Source organism: Perca fluviatilis, chromosome 5, assembly GCF_010015445.1.
Source record: "Perca fluviatilis chromosome 5, GENO_Pfluv_1.0, whole genome shotgun sequence".
In the NCBI taxonomy this organism is placed as follows: domain Eukaryota; kingdom Metazoa; phylum Chordata; class Actinopteri; order Perciformes; family Percidae; genus Perca; species Perca fluviatilis.
Window position 1 is genome coordinate 14,867,113 of NC_053116.1, and position 23,700 is coordinate 14,890,812.

Consider the following 23,700-nt stretch of genomic DNA (forward strand, 5'->3'; position numbering starts at 1 on the left):
GTTTTTATTAATTTTACATTAATACAAAGTGTGCCTCATGTTTTGAAAATTGGTAATTTTGGACAGAATATATAATTAGGCGGAGGAGTTGTGGGAGCAAGTTCAGCTTCTAACCTGGTTATTGTGGCAATATACCACAAACACCCTCCTTAGTATATTTATTTCCCATAAAATATATTTTGGATAAAATATTAACCATTAAAAAGGCAACTGAAGCAGCCTACAGTCATGCTGTATTAACACTTGAGCTTGAACCTTGTTCTCTTGTAATATTTGAATTGTGTTAAGGTTGGTTACCATTAGAGAACATGACTGAATTGTACAGATTGTTTGGTATGGAATATTGATAATGAAATTGTTTTCATACAGTACTGCCCCTATTTATGTTAAAAATCAAAAGTAGCGGTAATATACTTATAATACAGTTTTTCTGCTCGAGTACTATCTGTGTTGTAACTTTAACACTCCTATTTCGGTGCTAGGACCTAGAAACCTGCAGGTCTGCAGGCTCTTCGGCCCAGAATATATATATATATATATATATAAGTATACTTCCTCTTCAGGCCTGATTTCCTCACTGTCATTTCCGAGAAGGTGACTGGAATTTGCAATACTAGTTTCCTACCTTTACCCATTAAAATAAAAGCATAGATTTGATGTTGTTTTCTGTAGGAGGATGACTGTGGAATGGATTTTCACTACTTTATTTAACTATAACCATAACTATAATCAAACCTGGTAAGAATAAAACATGTTTTTTGGAGAGAAATTTAATTTTTTTAAAAGTACATCCTATACAGATTTGAAATTAGTTGACTAGCTATAAACTCACATCAGTATTAACATTGGCAATTAACCACTTTTGTTACTGTTTAACTAAACTAACTAAATATATCTACTCAAGTACTTAAAGGAATACTTCACCCTCAAAATAGTCTTTGTATATTAGTTACTCACCCCATGTTACCTTGAATTCTTAAAGAAGAATCCAAAAAATCATAGTAGGTGAAGCAATAGGGGGCCACAACAAGATATTTTTTTTCTGTTTTTGGATTTGTTAACCGTGGGGGCATGTGAGAAAAAACATTTTCATTCAAGAATTCACAGGGTGAGTAATCGATATGAATGATCATTTTGAGGGTGAAGTGTTCCTTTAAATATAGTTCTAAGGTATTGGTATTGCAGGCTAATTTACTTGAGTATTTTAATTTTATGCTACTAAATACTTTTACTCCTCCACATTTCAGATAATTTTGTACTCCACTACTTTATTTACGTATATTAATATATAATAAGCATAATTATAAAGTGTTTAATAAAGTAAATACCTAACAATAACAGGTAGGTACCACATTAAAGTTACATATTGATGCATCAGTAATAAGAATGCAATAATATAATAATAAAATGACCGGGGCAATTTGTAACTTTTCTTTGAGGATACTTTTACTATTAATATAAAATAGTAATATAAGATTCTTCTTCTTCTTCTTCTTCTTCTTCTTCTTCTTCTTCTTCTTCTTCTTCTTCATCATTATTATTATTATTAAAACTATAATAACGTTAGTACATGAGTCTGGTTATTGTTATTAGGACTATTAGTATTAAAACTAAAATAATAACGTTAGTATTTGATTCTGGTTATTGTTATTAGTAGCTACTGTTATTATTAATAAAATAAAATTAACCTTAGTGCATGCTTCTGGTTATTGTTATTTTGATTATTATTGTTGGGGATTTTCTTGTGAAGTTTCGTTTAGAAATGTTACCGGATGTGTATCATGTGATTAATGTTGGGAAGTTTACACTGCTGCTGTTTGCTCTGTTCTGTGATCATGGCTGCACTGGACCACACCAGCCATGTTTGCTAATTTAAAACCCAAAGGTTAGGGAACATAGTTGCTTATTATTTACCGCTGTGCCGTCTTCAACGGCATAACTGTTTTTCCGAGGGTTTTAGAGGCATCTGCGCCTTCAAAATCCAAGGACTGAAAGGTTGGATAGCTTTAACTAAAATATAAGCGAAAGTTTTGATGGTGGCAGTGTGGGAGGATGATGCTCTGCAAAAATTGTCTGTGTGCGTGCAGCGTAAACAATGTAACTTATGTGGCTGCTAGCTAACGTTAGCCCGTGAACAAAAGGGAGCACGCCTCCCATCTGTTAACAAGCGAATCTAAGTGAGTTAACGTTAGTCGTTATCAACAGACCAGTTGATATTTAATTTTCATCCGCGGGACTCTCTGTCGCTGATGGGCATCATGGACCCACACCAACGTGGTTGCGGTACCGTCTACCTGGCTATTAGCTAACATCGCAGCTTAAGTGCCGTACTCACTCTGGGTAAACGTTGATGATGCTATCAGTTAGCTATCCTGCTAGCGTGTGTTAGCTCGGTTCTATTGTGATGATTTAGCTAAATAACCTTGGAGCTGGAGCGAGGATTATTTTTTCTTCAATGTTTCACGGCAAAGTAAACGGTAACGTTATGTCCAACCTATTAATGAGTTGAACTCCTATCTAACGTGTAGGGTATCAGTTGTTAGCTCAGCTGACTAGCAGCGCTTTAAAGCGAATTGTTCGTGCGAGAACGCAGCTAGCGCGGCTTAGCAAACGCGGCGCCTGCTTTTGCAACGGCCTTTTTGAATTAGGAAATCAAGCATCCATAGAGGTTACTTTTGTATTACGAGGACATGGAATGAGTGCCTCAGGCCTTGGAGTGACTGTTAGATATTATCGCTAATCCCTTCATTGTTACTTGGCCGAAGCCACCAGGTCTTGGATACTGTTTGTGTGGCTATGCCTGTCTGGGCCGTACATTTATCATGGTTACGTTACATTAAGGAGGATGTGCTCACATTAGCAGCGCCTTATCAGCGGTAGTGATGAGCTTCTATCGTTTGTGGCCTGGCATCTGCTGTTGCTGGCTGCGACATTTTGATGGTTGTTGTTGTTGGAACGAAATGGTGCTGTCACAAGCTGTAGTTGCCAAAATCAGTTATGATTTGACATTTTGTATATATTACGTAATGTCTTCAAAGCTGCATGGAAATTAAAGAATACATTTGTGATTCATATGTGGTGATACAGATCGGGCACATGCATCTTAGCCCCATTAAGCAATTGCTACCACTTTTATACATTTACATTTCATATGTTCTACTGAATGGACCTTGAATATTAGAGTGTAAATTTGTGTATTTCTTTTTTTCTGTTATTTTTATTATTCTAGATGGAGTCAAATAATCATTTCAACTATGGCACCCACTCCTCACCAAACTCAGGACTGAAACTCTCCTCAGGGGATTCTCTTTACACTAACGGGTCCTCCATGAGTTTTCCTCAGCAGGGGAAGAGTGAGTATTTTCAGCCTTATGCCCTTTATCAAAATACAAATAAAATTAGCCTTATTGTGAAAATTGGTGTCAGTTCATGTTCTTTATAGAGCCAGACTTCTCTTTTAAACTTGACCAATATTTTTTTTGTCTGACAGATATGAATGGCGAAATGAATGTGAATGGCGTCACTACTGTACTCGGGTCCGGTGTGCCTGGTTCCCACCCACCAACTGCTCCTTACCCACACATGAGCAACCACCACCAGAGCAGCATTGGCTATGACTACTTGTGGGGAGGACACCCTCAGTATGGTCCAGCCATGGGCACGTCTCCTGGGCACGGGATGCACCAGAAGCAACCTACACCTGGGATGGTGCAGCCTCAGTCACAGCACCACTTCCAGGGTCATGGGCAGTACCAGCTGAATGGGGGTGTTGAAAGCTCCCACCAGCCCCCTGTGGCAGGCCAACCAAACATGCCTCTTACTGGGAGTCAGTACTGGAACAGGAGTAACCCTGGCCCACAGCAGATAAGTTACAATTCCCCCAGTATGTATGGGACCTACCAGAGTCAGGCACATCCTGGAATTACACCATCACAACATCACCAGCAGCAGTCCCTACAACCGCCTCCACATCAACCGTCGCAGCAGCACATTCACTCCCATCGTCACCCACACCACCACCACCACCAGCAGCACCAGCAACCACAGCATTATGGCCTGATGCCTAATGGGATGCCCTACTACCAGCATCAACCCCAACACCCGTCCCTGTCGTCTCCCCAGCAACAGCCATCCCAGCAGTCTCAGCCTCAAGGCCAGGCTCAGATGATGCCCACAGCTGCCCAGAATTTTACTCCTCCACGTGGCAGCCCACAGCCCCACAGTTTAGGCAGAGGGGGCACTGGCAGCCCTCTTCTGGTGGGGATGTCCTCAACACCAATGATGTCACCGTCAACAGCGCAGGATAGTGGATCACCCAAGGGCCACAGCAGGGAACGGAGCCCCCATGCTAGCAATGTGGAAATATCTACTGTCATGCAAGGTGACCACTTTACACTTTTACATTTTTATAGAACTTTTTGACTAATTTGATCCCATCAGTCCTTTTGTGTTCTATTTAAAAGTAATTACTATTACATTTGTGCCCGGAATTGGTCAGTTCTACATTTTGACACTACTGGTATCTCTACAACTTTTCCTCCAAATTTCCTCCGTTGCCTCTATTATACATTTCCTTATTTAAAGCCACCAGTTGAGTGATACTTGTATAGTCATGTGGTGTTCTTCCTCTTTGCCCATACTTGGCTTAGCCATCCCAGCTGCTGATCATATTAAAACATGGCACTCACTGGTTGCTTTAGTTTTCGATGGCATCTCTATAGAATAGTATTGTTCGTTATTGGTTAATCATTTTTGTCATGTTTTAACTAGAAATGCCAAACATTTCTGGTTCCAGCTTCTCAAATGTGAAGATTTTCCTTTTTCATTAATTATTGTAATTATTGTTATTTTATTTATCTATTTAGTCTTACATAATACTAAACTGAATATCTTTGGGTTTTGCACTTTTGGTTGGACAAAACAAGACACTTGAATGGGTCACTTTCTGCTGTGGGAAATTGTGATGGCCACTTTTCACTATATTTATAGACAAAATGATTAGTTGACAAAGTAGTCAGCAAATCAATCGATAATTAAAAATGATGTTTCAGTCCTAGTTATTTTTTTTGCACATGAATGTCTGGTATCGGGCCAGTCTCACTGCTAGTGCTCAGCGGTGGGATAGTGCCAAAATTCAACCAGCAGATGCCACTGTTTGATTATGTAAAACAGTGACCATCAAATGCTTCAATACATAATACACTCACTGTGAGTTCATCATTGAAAAACACTTACCAACGTTATTTTTTTTTGTTGTTGAATATTTTGTTTATTCTTTTCTCTTTCAGGGCATACGAGAGAAGCTGTCAAGGAGGTCGATGCAAGCTATAATGGCATGGAAAGGGCACCTGTTGCCCATAGACTACCCAAAAGTGCGGCTCATGAGGGACCTGATTACCGTCAGCATTCTGAACAGCCAGCAGCTCAGCATCCAGAAATGGCTTCCTTAGTCAGAGAGCCAGCTGTTAATACGCCTCCCCTGTCTGTGTCATCTCAGCTCTCTGAATCTACCACGGACTCAACACCTCCTCGGGTCTCTACGGGTCCTGCTGTCTCTGAGTGTCCCACATCTGCCCCTGGGCCCCCTATAGAATCATCCCCTGACGTTGAATCTGCTCCACCACAAATCTCAATGCCCCCCAATGTGTCCTCTGCTCCATCTCCAGCTGCTCCACCCAGACTTTCCTCACCTCCTCTAATGAAGCAAGGCCTCAGGCCTCCCACTTCTGCTGTGACTGAGACATCCCCTGCTGGATCCAAGCATCTGTCAGTGGGGCCCTCTTCCTCCTCCCTGCCTGCATCAACTAAAACGTTGTCTACACCTCTTGCTTCGATTGATAGTGTGTCTAGACCTGCAGCAGTTTCTTCAGCCCCTCCATTCTCTTCTTCTTCATCGGAGTCTGTCGGAAAGTCTGGACCCCCAAAATTAATACCTGCTACATCATCAGTGGGTGCAAAATCCTCATCCGCCGGTGTGGCTCCACCTCTAATGTCAGCATCAGGATCTTCAACCTCAACACCACCTGGCTCTTGTTTATCAACACCTGCATCTCCTATGTCTCTGTCAAAGACTCCTTCAGTTGGCTGTAAACCTTGTGACCCAGCGCCCAAACCCCAGCATCAGACAAACACTTCTGCAGCTGCTGACTCTGGTCTTTCAACTGCGTCTGCAGCGGCATCACCACCAGGAGCGGTGACCTTACCCTCTCCAGCAGCCCATGAAAGTCTTACAGTCCGACCTCGGTCTACCCTACCTCTTCTAACCACTCAAGCCTCCAGGACTGCACCGGTGTCCGCCCCTCCTGCCTTGGTGTCTGTCCCCTTTGCAATGGAGTCTGGAGTGGTCCAAAGTTCTGACTCTGAGCAGCATCCTCCTAACACCACTCCTCTTCATGCGCTGAAGCAGCCGTCTCCCAGGGCAGAGCACTATAGTCATAATGAGGATAGAAAAACGTTGGCTAACAAAAGAAATGGAAAACCAGAGGAACACCTCTCTCAGCTTGATACGGGCACGATAAGGACATCACAGAAGGTGGGAGCTACTGAGACTAATAAATCTGAAATTTGCTCACCCAAATCCCTCACAGATCTTCCTGGGAAGCCCTTGCAGACCACAGTCACACCTGATCAAAAGCCCAAGAATAAACAGACGGCTTCTGAAAAGCACCACATGCAAAGCAGTATCTGTGAGGCAGAGGACTCCTTGGTGGAGCAGACTCCACTGAGAAAGTCTTCACATCTCCACAGCACAAGGATAGAACATCTGACTGATGAAGAAGGTTTTGATAACTCTTCACATGCAGCTTCTCACTTTGATGGCAATTCAACGTTTAACAGCCCCTCTAGGATTGACGTCAGCTCTGTCTTTGAAGAGACCTCTCTTCTAGACGGTGATAGCTCATTCGTAGACGACTCCACTCACTTTGACAGCAGCTTTCACCTGAGGAAGGACACTTCTCAGTTTGACAGCACTTCCCATGCAGATGACGAACAATCTACTGCATTTGACACCACTAGAGATAGCAGCTATTTTGTGGAAGACTCCAGAGATGCCACGTTGGGCTCCTCCAGGGAAGGGGAAACGTCTGAGGCAGAAGAGACCAAGGACAGCTGTCAAATCACAGGAGAATCCATGCTAGAGTCTTCCCTGAACAACACTTCTCAGATGGAAGAGCCTTCTGTCCACTCAAGTGACTCGTCCAACTCGCACTCATTTGTGTCATCTCATCCAGGTCATCAAGGTACATTCTAAATAGTTAACGGAAACTATTATCTCTTTCCCTCCATAAAAAAGTGATTTAGTCAATTAGAAATTGCTTTCATTGTCAGCCAATAGAGATGTATGTATTTCCAATACAGATTACTCGTCTCTCTGTTTTGTATGTAATTATCCTGTTTTTCTGAATTCTGCTGACACAATTTAATTTTCTTGGTGTTTCATCTCAGGACCTGAAGCAGAGTGGGGCCCCAGAGGACATGATACACCAGACTCGGCTGGACGCATTAGCATTAAGACCACAGTTAATGAGACAATGACTCCCCCGAGTTTCAAGATGAGAGATGAGAACTTCATCGCCTTCAGTACCCCAGCAGAGGCCCCTGCTGTACACCCACTCCAACCAGTAACTGATCTGATTGTGACAGCTGCTGGAGGGCAGCAGAAAACCCCAGGGAAACCACGCAAACCTCGAGATCCAAAGGCAGTATGGATAAAAACCCCAGGTATTCAACATTATTATTGTTGTTATTATTATTATTATTATTATTATTATTATTATTATTTTTTTTTTTTTTTTTTTTTTTAACAAAATCTTAAATGTAAATATTAAAATATTAGATTTGATTTGAAAATTTTTTTTCTCTTATTCTAAGTTCCTGAGAAGGCCCAGCGGAAGCCTCGGGTTAGAACCCCTAAAGCGGATAAGAGGAAGACTGATGAAGAGGGAGGCAATAAAGAGGAGGTAACCAAGGGCAGAAAGAGGAAGAAGTCTCTCAAGGTGGAGGTTAAAGACACATCAGGTTCATGTGGAGAGGCTGGGCTTCCCACAGGAGAGGTTGATTCCATCACAGCCACAATTGAAGCTGTTCTGGCCAACGTTTCAGCTAATAGCGCAGCAATCGAGAAACCCAAGAAGGCGAAAAGGGTCAAGAAACAAGACCAAGAAGGAAACGTGGCAAAAACATCTAAACAAGATGCTGAAACAACTGCTGCTGATGTTGATGATGATGATGACAGCTCTGCTGCAGGTAATGAAGAAGGTTAATTGTTTTGTTTTTTTGTGAGGGGGTTCCACATCATGTAATGGCATAATATGACATAATATCACCGTTCGACTAAATCTAATGCTTATCTCAATTGTGTGCATTTTCTTGAACAGGTGAATCTAACAGACAGAGGAGGGTTGCAACTGAGGAGCAGGTTCAGGTCCCAATGCAGCATGGGTAATGTTCCCTTATGGAGTTTTGTTGTTGTTGTTGTTGTTGTTGTTGTTGTTGTTGTTATTATTCCTCCAATCGTTTGTTTACCAAAAATGCTTTCCTGTGCCATTACACTTTAGATTGTCTTACTTGGCCAGTCCCTCCTCCAAAGCGCGCTGAAGGAGGGTCTGGCTACTCCACATAGCATTCGGGGATGGGAGGAAAACATGCTCTGGTTTAATGGCATTTCTTTAAACCAATCACAATCGTCTTGGGCGGCGCTAAGCTCTGCACTCTGCAAAATAGTCGTGCGAGTGAAAACTCTGATTGGACAGATGGCCTAGCTAGCTGTCTCAATTTACCCTGCAGAGATCTGAGAAGCAGTCAACAATAGTCCTCATTAATCCACCAAATTTAAAATTCCAACACAAAGAAAGCGGAAGGAAACTTAAAATGCGTGCATCCGGCAGAATTTTCTGCGGCACCGGAGCAACCCCAGAAGTCTAACATCAAGGATATAGACTAAACTTTGAAAATCACTGTTAGCGAATATAAAAACATTTTTTAATAGCAAGCCGGGTTGTCATAAGACTGTCATAACCCAAAATCTTTGTCTGTACAGTTGAGTATTTTTTTCTTCTTAAAATATTAAATAATAGTGATGGGGCAACCGACTCTTTTACGCGAGTCAGTTCAACCGGATGGTCATTGGTTGGCCTACCGAGTTAATAGATTCGGTCACCGGTTCACGTGCCCTCGGCGGGGGCACTCGCACGCAGGGGGTTGGTGGTCGCGCGTTTACTTCCCCCGCCAGGAACCAAGACACCGCGGAAGACTCGAGCGGTTGCGGTTACATTCGGTCTTGACATACTATTTACACACTCATACTGGCCGACACTAGACTCACACACTGGCCACGGTTACATTCGGTAGCCTGGTGCGCGGTCTCCTCGTGACAGTCTAACTACCATGTAGCAACATTCACTTCTAACATTTAACTTAACATAACTATCAAGATAACATTACATGTAGCCTATTTGTATGTGATTATAATACTTTCCCCTTGGTAATGTAGCCTATGAATTTCCATGAACACAATTCTAAAATGCACGAGACATAAAGGCTTCTGCTATCGGTTGATAACTCAAACTTGCCGAGAACCTAGACACCCGTTTGATTACATAGACTCATGCATTAGGCACGGTTACGTTCTTGTTCAGTAGCCTGGTGCGCGGTCTCCTTGTGACAGCCTACCTACCATGTAACAAACATTTAACTTAACTACTAAGATAACATGACGTGTATTTGTATGTGATATCCATCGATAACGTAGTCTATGAACTTGTATGTACACAATCATCTAAGATGCACGAGAAATAAAGGCTTCCGGGATCGGTTGATAACTCAAACTTGCCGAGAACCTAGACACCCGTTTGAATATAGACTCATGCAGTACCCTTGGTTACGGTCGTTACGGTCTCGTTCAGTAGCCTGGTGCGCGGTCTCCTCATGACAGCCTACCTACCATGTAGCAACATTCACTTCTCTAACATTTAACTTACCATAACTACCAAGATAACATGACGTGTATTTGTATGTGATGTACTTCCCCATCGATAATGTGTGAATTGCCATGAACACAATCATCTAAGATGCACCAGAAACAAGTCTTGGTTAATAACTCAAACTTGCCGAGAACCAAGACACCGCTTGATTACATTAGACTCGAGCGGGCCAGCCGGTTGCACGGTTGCATTCAGTCTCGTTCAGTAGCCTGGTGCGCGGTCTAGGTAGCTCATTTCCTGATTGATTCTACCACCACCACTCCAGTGGAGGCGCTAATGAGCTAGATTACTACACACACAGTAGCAGAAGAATACCAGCTACACACAACGGCACGAATGAGGTAAAAGAAAAAAACAGGAGTGAGTCGGTTCATTGACGTATGTCACTCGATTCTCCCGGTTCAGTGACACAAGTTGGGTTAATAACCGGCTCTTCGGTCAGTTCGTCAACATTATTAAATAAATCCAGAACCATTAACCAAAACATGCCCAGCAAGCATGATTACTGACTTGGTTGGTTAACTGTCACGACTAAACCTTAGTTTATACAAATCATTTGGTAATCCTTCAGTGTGACTAGATACATTTCAATGTGCTGTCCATGTTCATCTATCAGTTGATTCCAGTGGAAAAAAAACATGCATGTTAACAATAGTACATTTGTGAATTGCTAAAGAAGAGCTTTTAAAAGGTTTTCAAATGTGTGCAGTGTTTGTATAACTCCAACTCCAGTTTGATCGCTATGCTCTTGTTGTAATATGAACTCTCTTAACTGAAGTTGGAAGAGGGAGATTCGTGTTAAGAAAATGGAGAACCGCATGAAGGGCGAAACCTGGTACTACACACCTTGTGGAAGAAGGATGAAGCAGTTCCCTGAAATAATAAAGGTACTTTTCTTGGCTATTAAACAAACCATAAGTATCTTTAAAGTTATTGTTAAAATAATAGTCTTTCAAGGCAATAATGTCCGTGTACTTTCTATTGCTTCTTCCAGTACTTGAAGAGACACACAGACAGTGTGGTCAGCAGAGAACACTTCAGCTTCAGCCCACGCATGCCTGTTGGAGATTTTTATGAAGAAAAAGAAACTCCTGAGGTCTGTATATTTTTCTAAGTACTACTCTATATATATATTTTTTTTTTCAATGTGAGAAGAAAGTAAAATAATTGACAGATTGAAAGGATTAGGATAAAACTCATGGTTTTACAAACATGTCAGAAATGTGTTGAAGACCGATTTGGGGACTCATTGTTCTCTACACGTGTTACAGGGCAAGCAGTGGGTCCTCTTGGCTAATGAGGAGGTTCCATCTATGATCATGGCCATCACTGGCCGGCGAGGTCGACCTCCAAACCCTGATAAAGAGAAACCTCGCAGGGTTCGTGGCCTGAAGGGAGGGCAGGCCCGTCGCCCTGGTAGACCTCCCAAACCCAAGATGGTTGATCTCCTTAGCAAAGTTGACGCCAAGCTTTTGAAGCAACTTGAAGCCAAGGGTGAGTGGATGTAGACTGGAGGAGTGTACAGAGATGTGTTTTAGCTATTAGTTAAGACTTGGCATACATGAGTCTTGAAAACCAGATGACTTGCACATAACAAGTTTGTACTGAGCTAATTGTGTGTATTCCCTTTTTTATAGAAGCTCTCACAGAGGAGGAAAAGGAGAAACTTGCAAAAATCAAAAAGAAAATGAAGAAAAAGGTATGTAGTTCTGTTCATGTTATTCCTAATGTTGACCTGTTGTGCTTTTGACATCTCATCCTGATTCTGTTGCTGCTTTTTATTATTTAGGCAAGAATGAAGAAAAGGGAGGATACGAAGATTAAGAAGATGAAAGCGGAAAAAAAGAAAGCCAAGGTAAAGACAAAACACTCAACACCCAATGATTAATCAGCTTTTTCCTCCACACCATCTCTTCCTCACCTCCAACTCTTCTTTCTTTCCCTTTTGTCGGTTCAGCTTGAGCAAGCCAAGGACCTAGAGCTGAAGGCTCTACCAACAGACCCGACAGCCCCACAGGCCACAAAGCCTGCATCACGGTCTGCTGCAGAGCCCAAGAAGCCTGGCCGCAGGAGGTCAGTCAAGGTTGAGGCTCCCCCACCAGTACAGCAGACCGATGAGGAGCGCATAGCCCAGGGTAAGAGGGTGCTGGGTGCTCGGAGTAAAGCCAAGGCTCTGGCTAAAGCCCAGGCAGAGGCAGAGGCGGCAGCTCAGGCTGCTCTGGCAGCTAAGAGGGCAGCGGAGAGGAGAGCGCAGGCCCAGAGACGCTTGGAGGAGCGGAGGAGGCAGCAGTTGATCGCAGAAGAGCTGAAAAAGCCCACAGAGGACATGTGTCTCACTGACCATAAAGTGAGTTTTGTAATTCCTTTAGTCTACTCTATTGGCACTGTGATGGCACACGGTGCAGATGATATTAATCATGGCCTTTTGAACTTTGTCTCCATCAGCCGCTGCCAGAGCTGTCCCACATACCTGGTGTGGTTCTTTCTGGCAAAGCCTTTGCACACTGCCTGACTGTGGTTGAGTTCCTACATGGCTACGGAAGGATGATTGGTCTTAATATACCCAAGGACGTCCCCAGCCTTGCTACCCTGCAGGAGGGCCTCTTAGGCCTGGGTGACAGCCAAGGAGAGGTCCAGAACCTACTGATAAAGCTGGTGGAGGCTGCACTCCATGATCCAGGCCTGCCATCATTTTATCAGGTGTGTGATACAGTTTTAGCATTTTCTCCATTAATGCCATCCCTGAGTGATAAACATTTTACTCTATATTTTATATATATATTTTCCTCCTCATTCCAACGTTCAGTCAGTAAAGATCCTTGGGGAAAAGCTGGTTGAGTCGGAGCTGACCCGCAGCACAGTCTCAGAAGTACTACGCGTCTTTTTGGAGTCTCATGATTATGAGACAGAAGTGTGCAACACACTGAGGACCAAAACATTTCACGCCCTGCCTCCGGACACCAAGGCAGCCATCCTGGGTTTCCTGGTGGACGAGCTCAACAGCAGCAACGTTGTGACGAGGTCAGAACAAGATCTCATTTATCCTGTAGGATACTCTTGAACCTAAAAGTTTGTTACTACCACATTTTTCTAACTTTATTAATGTGTGCATTTATATTTCAGTGACATTGACAACACATTAGAAAACATGGCAACTTACAGGAAGAACAAGTGGATCATTGAGGGGAAGTTGCGCAAGTAAGATCATGATTTTCTCTCTTCAAATACAGAAAACTTTACAATTTACTCAGATCTTTTTTTTTTGTAATGAAAGCAAAGAGCCGTAGGACATGTTGATCCTGATTGTTTTCTCCCTTGCAGACTGAAGGCGGCACTAGGGCGTCGTACAGGACGATCAGAGGAAGAGCTGTGTTTTGAGGAGAGGAGGCGGAGTGCCAGAGTGGCCGAGGAAGAGAACCTCAGTATGGAGGAGAGTGGCCTAGTCTCAGAGAGAAGCAACCGGCGTGCACGCAAAGAAGAGCCCAAACTCAGTGATGTACGTGTCTGCTGTTGTGTTTTTTTTGTTGTTTTTTCTTTCAGTATTAGAAATTAATTTTTCCTACTTTTAATTTTTAATTTGTTCTGTTACAGAGTGAGAGCCCTACTAATGCCAGCATTCCAGAGCTTGAAAGGCAGATAGATAAGCTAGCCAAGGTAAGCCTGCTGCTACACAGAATGAGTTCTTTATACATTTATGTTGCTTTATATTGAATATTCCTCTGCTTTTGGATTTCTGCAGCGGCAAGCATTTTTCCGTAAAAAGCTGCTACAGTCATCTCATTCCATGCGGGCCGTATTGCTGGGCCAGGACCGCTACCAGCGCAGATACTTGGCCCTACCCCACCTCGGAGGAGTTCTGGTCGAGGGGCCAGAGGAGCTGTTGAGTGAGTCTGAGAATAAATCTGAAAGAAATGTTATCGCTCGCATTTTTAGACTTTACAACCCCTTGGCTTGTCCATCTTCATCTAAACTTATATTTCTATTGTGCAGCTTCTGGAGAAGTCCTTGTAGCTGAGGTTCCAGTCACCTTCCTCAAAAAGGAGCCCAAAGTTGAGGAGACCGCTATGCCTACTACTCCCCCTCCTGCTCTACCTACTTCTTTTTCCTCTGCTACCCCTGCCCAGGCCCAGACCTCGTCCCCGGAGGAGGACCCCCTCCCTGGCACTGCATCCCTCATGAGCAGGCCAAGAGGACGAGGACGCCCCCGAAAAATCAAACTAGAAGTGGAGCTTCACCTCCGCACAGCAAAGATTCGCCGCCGGCGTCGAAGTAGCGCCAGGTCGGGGGGTGAAGAAGGGCCAGGATCACCGAACAGTGGCACACTTGACCTCACGCAGACTGCTTTCAAGAGCTGGCTCAGCCAATCGCAGGAAGCGATGACCAACGGCACATGCTCAGCAGCAGGGGATGCTCCGGAGGGCAATCGACCGGAGGAGAGTGTGAAGGAGATTGCAGAGAAACAGGGACAGTGGTTCAACCTGCTCCCCAAACAACCATGTGACGATAACTCTCTGACCGAGCCCCAGATACCCAGCTCACCCCCTAAACTCCTCCCTCAGATCCTGAGTGCTCTGCCCGCACTCACAGCTCCACTCGTGCAGGTTTGCCACCACAATCGTAACTATAAATACATTTAATAATGCTAGAACTGTGCATGTTGAGACTTCGGTGTGATGTATAAATAAATAATCTCTCCCTACCCCTCCAGCCGGACCCGCTCTTGCCTGGCCTGACTCCCGCTGACGCTGTGACCCCAGCAACACCACAGGGCATTGCCTCTACACTACCTGCCTCTGCTGTTCCCGTTTGTGCCCCAGTACCACCTCTTCCTCAGCTTCTTCCAGCTCCCATTCCTCCTGCCACGCCTGCTCCAACTACCCCCCCGCGGCCAGGTCGCAGGCGGAGGAGAGGTAGCAGAGGCAGCAGTCCTGCACGCAGAGGGCTGAGAGGAGCTGCAGCCAAGCGCCGTGGCCGCCCTCCCAACTCTGTGTTCCAAGAGCTTGAGCAGCAGTACTTCACACAACTGGTGGTCAAGCCCATACCAGCATGTAAGTAGTATCTGGTTAAAAAAAAAAAAGTCGTGTTTTCTTTCAAATTCTTTTGACTTCTACCACATTCAACAATTCCTGAACTATATGACTGAGCTAATCCAAGGATGTAGGACATTTAGTGTCCAAAAATGTACAAAAAATATAAAACATGGTCATTTATTGTTCTCAGTGAAAAACACAACTAGTGTATTTGTCTTATTTGTAATGTGTAATATAATGCATGCATGTTTCTTTTCCAGCTATGGTGCGTGGCTGGTGGTGGATCAAGGATCCAGAGGAACTGTATAGCACCTTACAGGCCCTCCATCCAAGGGGCATCAGGGAGAGGGTGCTCCATAAGCATTTGGCCAAACACATGGAGAGCTTGGCTGAGATGTGCACCAAACCTATTGACGGTGAGTATTGTTGGTAAATGGATCGTCTCAGTTGTGTTGTGAAATTTGTTACACAGCTTACATGATTGTGCAAAAAGTCGTTCTGCATATCGCCCTGCGCTATCCTCACAACTGTTCTTGGGTTCTTTCCGGCTAGACCCTATATTTAAGTCAAAGGTAGAGGAGAAGGATGTGCTAATAGAGGCTCTGCAGCAGCCCTGGCAAGTGCAGGAGAAGACAATGGAGACTGACATCAGCGCCCTACAGTGGGTGGAGGACCTGGAGCAGCGGGTCATTGCCGCTGACCTCCATCTCAAGGTAAGAAATATCATGTCACTTATTCTGCATTGTCTGATTAATCAAAACAACTGTTAACAACAGTTAACAAAGTAAAATGAATAGTTTGAGGATTTTTTACAACTACAATACCATGATAAATGATGAGTGGCTTTTTTTATGTGATTCTACGAGATATGTGCAGAACAAATAATATTTGGACTGCACCCCTGTGGAGACCCTACCCACGTCATTCAACATTTCGCTCCTCTTATTTACTGTGATCTCCCTGCTTTTAAAATCTCTAATAGACTGAAAATGATTAAATAAAATGTTTTATAAAATTTTCAAAAAAATCACCGAATACTAACATATTTGGCTTAATATGTGGCCATGTGCTGAGAGCTGTGTGTTCCATTCACAACACTATGAAAACATCTGGGGAAGTAGTGAAACCTCGTATCTGCTTGTTGTGTTTCTACAAGGCGGCACCGCAGAGTGCAATGAATGATGCAGAGTCCAACACAGAGACACCAATGCCAGAATTTCAGGTAACCATTAAAATCATAATAAAACAATGCCTCAATTCTTTAGTTTTGGAAAAATTAAGTTCTATATACTTAACTGATTAGTTACCTCCCTCACTGATACTTAAACTCTCCGTGTCTCAACTCTATTTTAAGCCCTACACAATCCCAGATCCAGACTCCACACGTGATGACCTCCAATACTATGAACATGACGCCGACCCACGTGATGACTGGATTGTGCGAACTAAGAAGGAGTGGTCTGGCCTTCCACGCATCGCCACACACCCGCTGGACTTGGCCGTGCTGCGTTTGGCCAACCTTGAGCGAAATATTGAGAGACGCTACCTGAAGGAGCCGCTCTGGAACCCAGCCGAAGTGATGCGCCTCGCTCCTCTCACCCCTACCCCAGGAGAAGAGCATCCCATGGATGCCATCAGGTGAGAGGAAGAGGCTTATATATATATATTTATTTATTTATTTAAATCTATTTAAAAAAATATATATTTTCTTCCATCCAGTCTGGAAAGTGAGATCACGTCTCGACTACGAACATGGCGGCAGGCTCTGGATCGCTGCCGCAGCGCTCCCCAGGTCTGTCTGTGTTTACTTCAGCTGGAGAAGGCCATTGCTTGGGAGAGATCTGTGACAAAAGTGGTAAATAAGTTTACCTTGCAAGATTGTTCTTAGACTCTGGTGTACTTACTTGTTTGTGTGATTTTATGAGGTGTGCTTCCAAAAAAAGTAACACCAAATTCAAATTTGTTGTCATTATGTCAATATTATTATACTGTATCAATATATTCTCTGCTTTGTATCCAGACTTGCCAGGTTTGCAGGAAGGGAGACAACGATGATTGCCTGTTGCTTTGTGACGGCTGTGATCGTGGCTGTCACATGTACTGCCTGAGGCCCAAAATCACCCAGGTGCCAGAGGGAGACTGGTTTTGTCCCACCTGCGTTGCTAAGGTCAGAACCCTTCCTGTGATTCTTGAATAAAAAAACTTTAACACAATTTACAGGAAAAAATCTTTTGAATCTGGAGCATTTTGTAGTAATTGTTTCCTTTTTTTGAAGTAATTTCTTCTCTTTCTTCACCAGAACCAGGTTTATTGCCAAGTAGGTTTTCATATACAACCTTTGACTTGGTATTTTGGTGCATATTGAGAAACGAGTACCACAAAAGTAAAGAATCATAAACAAAAAGGAAATTTAAAAGAACTGGACAGTTCCTCATCGGCTCAACCTGCTTCTTGTTCACTCTGTCTCTCAGGAGGACTGTGATTCACCACGCTCGTCCAAAAAGAGAACCAGGGTGAAAAAGAGAAGATATGAAGACGACAGCTCTGAAGATGAGATGACAACACGACGCAAAAGTGGCGGCATGGCAACGCGGTACAAGGAGACCGTGACACCCCCCTCATCTTCCCGTCACCCTGGAGAAGGAAGCGCGGCTAAACGCCGTCGCATGACAACCCGCAACCAGCCTGACCTCACCTTCTGCGAGTAAGCCCCGCCTTCATCGCGGTCGAGCCACTTGCAGGCAGAAAGAGCTAATTGATGTTACACAACAGGATTTGAGTCTACAGGGTGACGTTTGTTTTTACGGTTATCTTGTTGTGGAACTGTGTTAATTATTTTATTTCCTGCCAGGATCATTCTAATGGAGATGGAGGCTCATGCAGACGCCTGGCCGTTCCTTGAACCCGTCAACCCCCGCCTGGTGCCAGGCTACCGCCGCATCATCAAGAACCCCATGGACTTCCTCACCATGAGAGAGAGACTGCTACAGGGAGGGTAAGAGCAGATCATGCTACACGTTTCATCAGTACTACTTTCATTTATTAGCTCACTAGCACAATAGTTAAATGTTCACTTATCAAGGGTCATTGAGGAGCATTCCCCTCAACTTACTCAATGAAATTTAAAAACAATTTCAGTGGCTAATAGCAAATAGGACTAACGATAAGCTTGCAAACAATTAGTCGACAGAAAAGAGGTTAATATTGACTATACAACTGTCGTAGAAATGGGAAACATCATAAATATCAAAAGTACAAAACAGTCAAATATGTTACACTGAAACCATTAATAGATAATATTCTAAAATGCCAATAAATAGGACAAAATCAAGTACACAATCCCAATACAATCTTAGAAGAACTTGCAGGAACAAAAAAAAAAAATACCAAGAATTGATTGTGCTGTAGTTACACATTTATATAACAAATATACATGCCCCACTTGTTGGAATGTTTTCTGTCCTGTCACATCCTATACGACATTCTTTCATACGCAGCAACTTTTCCTAAAAGCTCTGACACACCAGCCTGACGGTCGGCTCCCTGAGGTCAAAAAAAGGGCCTCGGAACACACCGAAGCGACGCCGACTTGAGCGTACGTTCTGTGCGTTCGAGAGACCTAATGCGTCTCCATAACAGCAGGCGGCACTAATCTGTATTGTCACCCAAAAAATGACAGAACATCTCCTAGTAAACACAGAGCACGCTGTCGTCAGTCATTGTTTTCATCAGAGAGTGTTGATAGTAGTCAAAAAGGATCGTTGTTGTCATTACTCACTGAACGGAAGAAAATACGATGGTTAGTAATAAGAAGATACTGGCGTTGTCAGCTCTTGGGCTTCTTCTTGTGGAAGAAGCACTGAGCAGAGCACTCCACCAATCAGATTGGTCCTTGAGTCCGACTGCCCACTGGCCGATTTGACTTGTTGAATCGGCCCAAATGGATGCCGACGGCTCCTGCGACTGACGACGGCACGGAACACACCGAACAGACTCGAGTCACCGACCTCGCCAGACTGTCCGACGGCCGATAATCGGGTTGGTGTGTCAGAGCCTTAACTCGTATTAACCGGTCCGGGAAAGGAGGCTCTCCAGGAATATTTAGTCTGTCTCTGGTACTTTTTAACATCCGTCTTTTCCCTCCTCTGTTTCCTTGTCTCAGGTACTGCAGCTGCGAGGAGTTTGCAGCAGACGCAGAGCTCGTCTTCAACAACTGTGAGCAGTTCAACGAGGACACGTCAGAGGTGGGAATGGCTGGACACACCATGAGACGTTTCTTTGAGAGCCGCTGGGCGGAGTTCTACTCAAATAAGGACAAATAGATGCCTACAACGTTCCCCCTGATGGTGGGGCTATAGACTGTTGGTGCTGTCACCGTCCCAGTCACACTCTCTCCATTACTGCTAAGACTGTCTGGAGGTTCTTCCAGCTATGTGTATTCTCTCATGTATAGGTATATATGTATAGATTTTGGCTAATTGTCTGTTATTTTTTCCTCTACTGGCCACATCTTTTTCAGGCCCACAGCTGAACTGGCTTGAACTTGTACCTATTCCCCATTACAGAGAGTGAGAACATGTCTCTCTTCACTTTTACTTCCCCCCCCCTTTTGGTGTCTCCTCATTTTCACCTCAGCACCCCATCTCCTGTTTGCGTTCTGCTGTCACGTCCTTTCACAAGCCCTATGTCGTAGCGAGGCCTTCGGTCAAGCCTTGCTTGTGGGGTGATGACCGTCTCAGGCCAGGTTAGACTCCTACTGAAAGTCAGGGACTGTAAACACTTTTGCAGCCTAACGGCTACGTACTGGACCTGCTTAGCACCGCTCAACGACAAAATGGATCAAACCTCTTCACTGAGCTCGGCCCATTTCTTACCTGTTCAATGGAAATGTAATGTAATGTGGTCTTATTGCTCTATATTTTTATTATATATTCTATATATAAATATATATAAAGATTACAATAGCTGGGATTATTTAATAGCAATAGCTTGTAGTTAATGTGTACAGATTACCTTATAGAGATGTCTAGACGATTTCTGAAAAGGCCAGTTAAACTAAAAGGAATCTGTTCTTGGACTGTCACAAGTAGACGTTGTATAACCTCCACTTAAAGTCTCGCACGCCACACATACACCCTTTTTACCATCACACACATTAACATGCACACAATTTCACACACAAAATACCCACCACCTGCTGCTGTGGGAAATACACTGGTTTCTGAAACTGGGGGACTTTTTTTAGTGTTGGTCAGTCAGTCTTATATTTCACTCTTGTTAAGAGTAAATTATCATCTAGTTGTACCTGAACTGTGTCACAGGCTGTATACAACTGCGAGAATGCTACTGCAACACATGGCTCACATTGACCAGACAAGGTAGTGTTTGCAGCTTTAAAACTGCAACTGATTTGTGTTGAAAATGTACTTCTGTTTGTCTGTAACTCATCTGACCATGTGAAAACATCAAAAAGTAGTTGCGTACGAGGCTAAAACCCTCATCCCGTTTTAAAGACTAGAATTGCGAAAGAGGTTTGAGGTATTGGGCACATTCCTGCCTGGTTTTCTGTCTTAACATTCCTTTTTAATGTTATTATTTTTTTTTTCTTTACAAGGGCCAATGTATGCTGTTGCTTGGCATGGTTGGTGTGCTATGAAGGCGACAGGATGACTCCACAGTCTGGTTTTTATTTAAACGTGTTTCTTACACTGAACTCAAATCCGTTGATAGGAAAATAAACTTTGTTGTCCCTTATTACACTTAAAGAGACGGACGTTTTTTCAAAAAAAGAACAAAAAAAAAGACATGAAAACCAAATGTGGTGTTGAGTGAATTTTTAATAATGTACAGTTTTGGTGACTTTAAATTTGTTCCTTTATATTTTTAGGACCAATTCGTCATTTTTAAGAGGAGGTATTACAAGACTCTGTTGTATTAAGGTGATGTAACACGTGTGCATCTGTAGAATGTACTGTGAGTTGAATAAAAACCACATCTAGTAGAGTATCTAGTAGTTTTTTTTTTTTTTTTTCTCTGTCCTATCTGATTCTTTTCTGTGTGTTCTCCACGTTTCTCTTAAAATTGGGGTTTCTGTCATGTGTTCTTGCTTCCTCCCACAGCAAGTTAGGTCAATACCCATAACTAGATGTTTTCTCAATCTTTGTGTGTATGAAAGACTGGCGACCTTTTTGGGCCCAGTGCATGCTGGGATAGGCTTCAGCCCCGTCTGTCCCCTGAAATAGTTGGATATACTGCACATGGCTATAAACCAACAGGAACAGATCTAGAGCCTTTGAGAGGTTATGCATTTAAAGTTGTTTTCTTATTGCAGACTAAACAATCAAGAAAATAATATTCAGTAATACAAATGCAGCCCTGAGACTCTAGTATTTGTAAAATCTCTATGAGACTGAAGTTTATAGTGTGCTGAAAGCTTCTTTAATATCACTGCTTGTGTAATTGCAATAAATACAATCGCATACCTGACAAGAATGTGGCACTGTTAAATACCTCTGGTTTTATTGGCAGATAAGCATTTTCCAAATAGTCACATACACCCTTTTTGCACACTGCCTGCTCACCTCATACCTCTACTAAAACTCATTGTATATTAGGGGTGTGCAAAAAAATCGATTCACATTCTTATCGTGATTCAAATCATTTTTATTTTTATTTTATATAATTGTGTGTCTACTGCAATCACATGGGAAAAGTAACTACATTTACATACTGTGATTTTTTTTTAATAAATTTTTTTTAAGATTATGTTTTTGGGCATTTTCAGCCTTTACTTTGATAGGATAGCAGAAGACATGAAAGGGGAGACAGAGGGGAGAATGACATGCAGCAAAGGGCTACAGGTCAGAGTCGAACCCGGGCCCGCTGCATCGAGGAGTAAACCTCTATATATGTGCGCCCACTCTACCAACTGGGCTATCTGGGCACCCGTGAATCATTTTTGAATCGAAAATTGATTTTGAATCAAATCTTGAGCCTAAAAATCAATATCGAATCGTGACATTTTCTGAATTGTGCACCCCTATTGTATATCAATGTCTTATGTATCACTGAACGGTGTCCTTGAGTGCTGAGAAAGAATAAAAGAAAAAAATTATTATTATTATTATCACAAGGCAAGCCCACAGCAATATGTCACATTTAAGAGTGAAAAAGAAAGAGGCCAACCATGATGGAAATATGCTGAAGTGTTTGGGCGGGGCTCTGCAGTTCTGTGGAGAGTCCTGTCTGAGGCACATGCTGCTGGGAACGTCCTGCCATCACTCCCAGCTGCTCTACAGAGGTAGAGACTCAAGTACAACACATTCACTACCACTTATATTCTAACACGTTACATTTACAGAACACCTAAAAAAGTAAACAATAAGGATATACGGAGGGATTTAGTGCATCTCTCCCTCCCTATTTGCCTATATCGCTCTCAAATCCCTGAGCTGGCACTTTGTGTGTGTGTGTGTGTGTGTGTGTATGTGAAATTGTGTCAGTGTCAGCACTCTGGGAGGAGGGGGCTGAAAACTCCCCACGCCAGCGGGTTCCACTGTGCCCCCCACCCGTCCCGCTCCACACAGTTAGGCTTAGCCCCACAAAAGGGGGGATAACAGTTTAACAGTTGCCGTGGAGAAGAGGGGGTAATCCACGACATAATGGGGCACGCCTGCAGCCACCCCCCCCGCCCCCTCTACCAACCAACCAGTTCATTCTGGACTCTGTCTGCCAGATTGATGGCCCATGATGACTGGAGGGTCAGGAGAATCAGATTGGACTCCAAACATCTCCACATCATGGAAGCTGCCTCTATTCTGCTGCTAAAACATACACATTGTAGTAAATGAAAAAATAACAACGCATTTAAAACGTCAATATTCAGATGTTGCAAAGCAGCCGTGTTGCATCACCAACATCACAGAGGCAATATTCTCATGTTTTAGTTAAACAGAGGAATTCTGTGGTGTGTGTTTGTTTGATATCAAAGAGTGAAAATGAAAAGCCTGCACAGATGCTGCATCACAATAGGCTCTATGGCAACAGCATCATGAAAGAGTTTGTCCCCATGGTGATCAGAGCAGTAAGTAATTTCTGGAAGGAAGAACAAAAGGTGGGTGGGAGGACATCATATTTGAGGTCTTTGGGTTTAGTCTCCACATAACATAACAGTTACATTGACTTTAAAAAAAAGTAATAAGAAAAAAACATTAGAGCACACAAAGAAGAGTCATATTTATCTGATGCTGAAATGCATCAATGTAGACTATGACCCAATAGATAATTTTTACAGCAGAGGATGTGGTCTGTTCTTGTTCCTCTCTGCTCACTAATGGTCCCTTTCTCCTATAATTGATATGAAAATCAGAATGAGCAGCAGTAATGGGTGCCAGGTGCTCAGGACACGCCAACACAGGAGACAACAGGACAATCCACAAACACCTTTATATTATGTTCATGTTGTAGCCTACTCTTGTATGTATGTAGTTCATAGTTTTGTTATTGTCAACAAATTCAATGAAAAGACCAAAACCAACAGCACATTGGTCTCTCAATACATCTTGGTTTGACCACCCTGTCTACAACCCTCAAACACACTGATTTTATTCATTCCTACTGAAGAAGTAAAATATTGAATGAGATGAAATGCTATAGTGGCTCTGTGAGGCTGCACTTAGGTACAGCAG

The 23,700-nt window shown here is 43.2% G+C and overlaps 1 protein-coding gene across 1 annotated transcript; it reads left to right on the plus strand.

Moving 5' to 3' along the window:
* The first annotated feature begins 1,795 nt into the window (after positions 1-1,795).
* Positions 1,796-21,019, plus strand: baz2a (bromodomain adjacent to zinc finger domain, 2A). Its single transcript, XM_039799926.1, has 30 exons — positions 1,796-1,885; positions 3,230-3,353; positions 3,491-4,381; positions 5,289-7,241; positions 7,447-7,722; positions 7,873-8,247; positions 8,379-8,442; positions 10,762-10,870; positions 10,978-11,079; positions 11,255-11,477; positions 11,621-11,682; positions 11,773-11,838; positions 11,941-12,330; positions 12,429-12,683; positions 12,790-13,004; positions 13,107-13,181; positions 13,305-13,479; positions 13,575-13,637; positions 13,723-13,867; positions 13,974-14,584; positions 14,692-15,031; positions 15,274-15,429; positions 15,566-15,726; positions 16,170-16,235; positions 16,368-16,651; positions 16,733-16,868; positions 17,034-17,180; positions 17,485-17,717; positions 17,865-18,008; positions 19,176-21,019. The coding sequence occupies exons 2-30, from the start codon at positions 3,230-3,232 to the stop codon at positions 19,333-19,335; spliced, it is 8,001 nt and encodes a 2,666-aa protein (XP_039655860.1). The 5' UTR covers positions 1,796-1,885; the 3' UTR covers positions 19,336-21,019.
* Positions 21,020-23,700: the final 2,681 nt, after the last annotated feature.

Coding starts and splice junctions, on each gene's coding strand:
- baz2a (XM_039799926.1), top strand. CDS start 3,230: ATGGAGTCAAATAATCATTTCAACTATGGCACCCACTCCTCACCAAAC. Junction 13,638..13,722: donor AGATAGATAAGCTAGCCAAG/GTAAGCCTGCTG, acceptor GGATTTCTGCAG/CGGCAAGCATTTTTCCGTAA. Junction 14,585..14,691: donor TCACAGCTCCACTCGTGCAG/GTTTGCCACCAC, acceptor CTACCCCTCCAG/CCGGACCCGCTCTTGCCTGG.